Here is a 6,471-nt window from a genome sequence, read left to right as displayed (position 1 = left end):
CCGGCGTCAAGAGCAGGGCACCCCCTCGGGCTAGAGACGGCGTCCGGAATAGGATTCCTCCGCGGATTACGCGGCGCCGTCGGCACGCAAGGCCAGCCCGGGCGGCCAGGAAGCCCCGGGAGCGCACGCGAGCGGTGGCAGCGGCGGCGGGAGGCCTGGGCTTGCGTGACCCGCCGGCTCCCAGCTGCACGCACTTCGTGCTGGGGGCACAGGTGCTGCAGGGCGGAGCCCGCCGTCCACTTTACAACCAGGGGACCGCAGTCACGCTATGTTTGTGGGTGGGGGAGCCAGTTCACCGTATCCCGGTGTTATCGGAACACCGGTAACCTGGGCAGTAAAACCTGCTCAGACCGACGCTTCATGCCAATCCGAAGCCAGAGCTGCTCTGTCAATAAGCGTGAGCCGCAGAAACTTTCTAAGGAATGGGTTGGGTGCAGAATCACAGCTCACAAGTGCGAGTTCTGTGACGCGCTGACAAAGGAAGCAGAGCAAAGAGCAGAGGCGTTGGGACGCAAGTTTTGCTCGCTCTTCGCAAAACCTCATTTCAGAGAACAGTCGTGATCCTTTGCTCTCAACCCTCTTAGAAGCATTCTTTTTTCAATGTTTTATTTTTAAAATCAAAGCCGCCTGATTGCACTGGTGCACTAACTGAAGAGACCTCATTATCGTGATGACTCAAAAGCCCAAAGGAAATTTAAAAAGGGAACCCCAACAGGTCTTAAGACTACTGAGTCTTAAGATTATGCAACCAAAAAGTGTTTTTCCTGGAGCTATCTACCTAATGGAGATTTGAAGAAAAGTCAAGTCCGAAAGAAAAAGATTGACACTCAGTTTAACTCAAAACCACACCCATTAAACTGAAAATGTAGAAAACCCTACCCCTTTGCTATAATTTAGACTTTGGTGAATTTGTCTAATCTCCTATGGTACCATTAGAGACTATGTTGCCTAGTTACACACACACACACACACACACACACACACACACACACACACACACACACACACACACATTCAAACACTTGTAACACAAATAGCTTTACTAAAGAAGCAAGGGTTCTCCCGTGGCATTAGTACCATAAACTGTTAGGAAGGGTTTTAAGGGCTCAGTGTTCTTTCACTTTATCACCTGGGAAGAGAGAGCAAATTTCACATTAGATTTCCAGGGTTCTCTCAGGTAACTTTGATTCTCATTTAAGTGAATGTAGGGAATGTTTGTTTTTTGTCTGCCCAGGACACTTCCCTTCTCATGAGTAGGTCTGCCCCCTTTCCTGGATTCTGCTTCTGTTTCTTCTCTAGATGTGTAATTAGAGAAGTGTCCTTGTGTCTAGCTTTGCCTCTCCTGGTCCCCAACACTTGGTCAAGAGGCTAATATTGGACTGGAGCTGAATCAGTTGTATCCAATGCCTAGACTTAGTAATGAGGTCAAAAGATCAGCATGCAACTCAGATGTGCCAAGCAAAGTCATTTGCTAGCCTTCTAATGAGGTTGGGAATGCAAGCAGTCTCCTCTCCCCTCTCGGTGGAAAAACCTGTCAGCCAACCACAACCCTGTTAACTGCCACCTGTACAAGAGAATGGAACCAATGTTTTCTAGGAAGTGGTAGATTTCAAGGACTGAGGGCTCTATGACTTTCTCAAGGCAATCCTGGCTCATCTTTTCCTGAAGTTGACTAGTTTTCCTGTTGGTCCTGTTAGGCACTCTTGTATTCTGACAGAATATATATTTATGGCAATAACTATAAAATGAATGTGTTCAATACTTAAGATTTGTGATACTGTTCTAAACTTGCCTTTTCACAGAACCTTCATTTAGACATTTTCAGCATAAACAACTGCATAACATTCTCTGTCTTCTCTACCTCTCCCTATATACTTTGTGACACTGGGGATTGAACCAAGAGCATCACATATACTAGGCAAGTAAACTAATGCTGAGCTCCACTCCAATCCTTTTTTTTTTTTTTCTGGTTGGGGGAGGGAACAATAAAGTCCCAGTAAGTTATCTAGGCTGGCTTTGAACTTGTGATCCTCTCAACTCAGCCTCCTGTGTAGCTGTGATTACAGGCATAGACATGGGTCACCTTACCTGTACCACATCAACATTTCTAACAGCTATCCAATCTTGTATAAACAAGTTTATTTCACATTGTACTGTTTTCACTTTTCTCTTCTTCTCACTCTGCTTCAAAAGTGTCTTGTGAGGTCCAGGCTGGCTTCTAATTTGCTATGACCTTGAACTTCTGAGCTTTCTGCACTGACACACATGACTCAAATTACAGGTTTGTGCTACTATGCCCAGTTTTTGTGTTGTTGGGGAATCACTCAGGGCTTATGAATGCTGGACAGGAACTCTAAACTAAGCTACAGCCCCAGCCTGTAGTATTTCCAGCTCTTAAACTTTATAAATAAGACTCTGACAGACACTGAATACACATGCTAAGTACTTTCCCAACCCTCCCAATAACCTCGTGGAGCTTCTTTCATCAGAATTGGGTCATAGGTTCCTTGCAGATCTCATAGAATGCCTTGTGGAAATGACCTGATCTGAACCCACTCCTGGACATGGGAAGCCTCACAGGTGCTGTGGATAGAGTTGAGGTGAGGGTAAAGAGGTCTGGGTTCCTGAACACAAGGAAGATGGTGAATCAAATGCCTACCTCAATAGTTTTTAACATTTCAAAAATTTATACTCTTTAAAAAGTAGTAAATATTAATTCTTTAACAGCAATGTTTAGTTGCTAGCATGTACTTATGGGAATGCAATGTGTGTGTGTGTGTGTGTGTGTGTGTGAGAGAGAGAGAGAGAGAGAGGGGGGGGCAGGATGGCTTTGTAGTGTGTAGCAGAGAATGGTACTGACCTCCTGATCCCCCTGCCTCCACTTCCCAAATTCTGGTGATACAGGTATGAGGCACCCCATTGCTGTTTGTGATGCTGGGAGTGGAGCCCTGAGCCTCAGGCATGCTAGGCAAGCACTCTTATCAACTGAACTACAACCCCAGCCCACAACTCAGTTAAAGGCATTAGGTCTTTAGCAGAGACATACAATATCAGGAAAACGACCAATCTTCATTTCTTATAAATTCAGTGGCTACCTAAAGTCAAATGTGCAGATACAAACTTCATCATAATGAGGAAAAACAGAATCGCTTCTGCCAGGCACTCATCCAGATAAATGTGAACTATGACCCTCATAAAATCTCAGAAATGAAAGGTTTACATTTGTTTGTTTTTGAGATAACCTCTTACTATGTAGCCCAAGGTGTCTTGCAACTCAAGACCCTCCTCCCTCCTGATCCCACATTGGAGAACTGCAGGGGAGTACTATCACTACTGATGACAAAATATTTTTCTTTCAATATATAAAGAAGTTATCAATTTTTGGTTTAAGGCTTCAAAAAGGATTTTCAGTTTTAATTATATATATATATATATATATATATATATATATATATATATATGCATGTCTGTGCATATGTGAGTGAAGGTGCCCTTAGAGTTCAGAAGAGGGCATGAGATCCTTTGGTTATGAAGCTATAGGTGATGCTGACTTGGCCAAAGTGCATGCTAGGACCTGAAATGTGAGTCCTCTGCAAGAGCAGTATGTGCTCTTAACTTCTGAGTCATCTCTCCAGTCCCCAATTTTCAGTTTTTTGAAGTGTTTTAATATTTATGAGGTGTTTATTGAAGGCCAGATTGAGATCCTGAAAATTTTATAAAAGGAATTTGAGTTTAATGGGAAGATTAATTTTAAGGAGTTATCATTACCCTTCTGAGTAGCAAATTCATTATGTGTGTTAAGTTGTTGTCATTAGAGCTTTATACCTTTTTGTTTTTAGAAAATATGAATGTAACAAATACTGAATTACATTTGAAACAATACATTTTTAAATGAAGCTCTTCCCAGTAGTGAGTAGGTCACAGGTGATACATTTACAGTCATGTAACATTTTACTATAGTTTCTTTTTTAAATTATTTATTTTTATTTTATGTGCATTGCCTCTATGTATGTCTGTGTGAGTGTGTCAGATCCCCTGGAGCTGGCATTACAGGCAGTTGTTGTCACATGGGTGCTGGGAATCGAACCTGGGGTCCTCTGGAGGAACAGACAGTGCTCTTAACTGCTCAGCCACCTCTTCAACCCCTGTGGTGAATGTTTTGATTTTCATATTTGAGAATAGACATTTACCATTTAAGGATCTAACTTGTCTCACAGGAAATTTGTTCAATAATTATAGTCAAAGGCACAAACAAATTCAAATTGTTACTTAATATGTTTCTGCACAAATTACAAAGCTTTTGAAGTTCTATAGAGATGTTATTTAAACTGTGATCTTCATTTTACCATATATTCAAGTTTATATTGTATATATAGGATGGATAAAAGATAGAGAGCCCAAACCTATAAATAGTATTCTGTGGTCTAACTCATTTCTAGACCACAGCTATTTGGGGTTCAATATGCAAAGCAGCTTTATAAGACCATCTACAGCTTTAAGTGGAATCGCATGCTATAACTCCAGGGTGAAAAAGCTCATCTTGGTGAGAAGAAAATGTGTTGGGGCGTGTAAAACAAAGCAAAGTGGCCTTTGTAGCTAACCTCCTTTGAAAACTAGAAGCTGTATGGCAAACGTCATAAAGAAACCAAGTCTGAGACATGTGTCTCTAATCCACAGTTAGGCTCATGTTCCAGGAGGACTGCCTGTCTGGCAGAGACAACTAATGCAACATGTGAGGCCCAGGTGCTTCCACTTACACTTACCCTGCGTCCAGCGCACGTCTATGTTCACATGATGGGCCATGCCCTTGGCCACTTCTATCAAAGCAAACAGTAAGTAGGACCTGACAGAGTTATGTTTGGGAGGGTTCTCAATTAAATGAGACATTGTGTATGACGTGCCTGGCAAACAGAATGAACCCAATAAATGTTAGCTTTTAAAAAAATTCTGCACTTGCACTGGAGGAAACCCAGAAATAGCAATGAAAGCGGCAGTTGTTTCCAACCTGGGAGGCCTGATTGCAACCATTTTATTCCAACTTACAAGAGGACAGAGTTGTATTGTGTTGTGGTTTGCAGGATGAAGACATGGTTGGACTTAACTGTAATTTTATCATGCCACCTTTGTACCATTCTGCATTGACTTGGGTGGACTTCCTGTTGCTTTTAGCAGACTTATAAGCAAAGTACCTATTTTCCTATACTGCTTTTCATAGGCGCATGGGAATGGAGAGGATGTAGAATGAAACAAATGATTGGGATGAATGACTGTCCTGTGGGATGAGTATTTTAGGGAAATTCTCACAGTAACAAACACACAGGAGTTCTCACAAGCTATAAGAGCTCTACAGGCCACGTGGAAAGCTGAATTTCATTCATATACAACACTCTATAAACTAAGAGGGCATCTTTTTTTTTTCTTTCAGGGGTCACTGACCCACAGGGAAAATATCAATAAAGGGCCACAAAGAAGCTAAAAGGAATTTAATCAAAAATAGTGGATTATCTTTAAAAGCAAAAACAGCTGACTCATAGTGAGACCATATCTATAATATATGTATATATGCATACACGTATATACCATATATATGTATATATGCACACAAGCATAAATATTCGACACCTGTAAAGCTCAATAGTAAAGAACTTGCCTAGTGCATGTAGTATCCAGACTCATTTCGAAGCACACACACACACACACACACACACACACACTTACCAAAGAACAACAAAAGGATAGTACAGAATTGTATTCAATAAACTCTACATTGGGAGTATTTCAATTGCATTTTAGTTACAGAATGGGCAGGAACAGGATGGAGAAAAAAGGATGCGAGAGAGAGGGGAAAATAGAAATCAATTGATAATCAAATAAAAATACCAAGTTAGATGGTTGTGGTGTAAACCTTTAATCCCTGCACTCTGGAGGCAGATGCAGGGGAATCTCTGCGAGTTCAAGGCCAGCCTGGTCTACACAGCAAGTTCAAGGACAGCTATGGCAACACAGAAAAATCCTGTTTCAGTCCCCTCATGCAACCCCCCAACAAACGAAAAAAAAAAAAAAAAGAAAGAAAAAATACCAACACAGGACAGTCTTTGGAACTTTTTTTAAATTACTTTAAAAAATACCAGTCATTACTTTAAAAAATATCAGTCATATTTTGAACTGTGCTAAATTGCTAACTTTTTTAGAAACTACACTTTTTTTTTCATTTTAAAGGATTTTTAAAAAAATCTGAGACTGTATTTTAATTACAACATATATCTGTTCCCACTTTCCTTCACATTTATGGCTTTTTTTTTTTTTTTTTTGAGACAGGCTTTCTCTCTGTAGCTTTGTAGACCAGGCTGGTCTCAAACTCACAGAGATCTGCCTGCCTCTGCCTCCTTAGTGCTGGGATTAAAGGCGTGTGCTACCACAACCCGGCTCTTTCTTCATTTTTAAAATTTATTCTTCTCTCATATGATACAT

At 41.0% G+C, this 6,471-nt stretch overlaps 1 protein-coding gene across 1 annotated transcript in view; it reads left to right on the top strand.

Moving 5' to 3' along the window:
- Positions 1-2,424: 2,424 nt before the first annotated feature.
- Lekr1 (leucine, glutamate and lysine rich 1) overlaps positions 2,425-6,471 on the top strand; it is a 185,997-nt gene continuing 181,950 nt past the window's right edge. Inside the window, exons 1-2 of the mRNA XM_027391734.2 lie at positions 2,425-2,600; positions 4,678-4,832. Of these exons, the coding sequence (XP_027247535.1) occupies positions 4,802-4,832 (31 nt within the window). The 5' untranslated portion in view covers positions 2,425-2,600; positions 4,678-4,801. The remainder of the gene's footprint in view (positions 2,601-4,677; positions 4,833-6,471) is intronic.

This window comes from Cricetulus griseus (assembly GCF_003668045.3).
Source record: "Cricetulus griseus strain 17A/GY chromosome 1 unlocalized genomic scaffold, alternate assembly CriGri-PICRH-1.0 chr1_0, whole genome shotgun sequence".
NCBI classification, from domain to species: Eukaryota; Metazoa; Chordata; class Mammalia; order Rodentia; family Cricetidae; genus Cricetulus; species Cricetulus griseus.
Note: the sequence above shows the minus strand (reverse complement) of the source record. Positions and strands in the feature narration are given on the sequence as shown.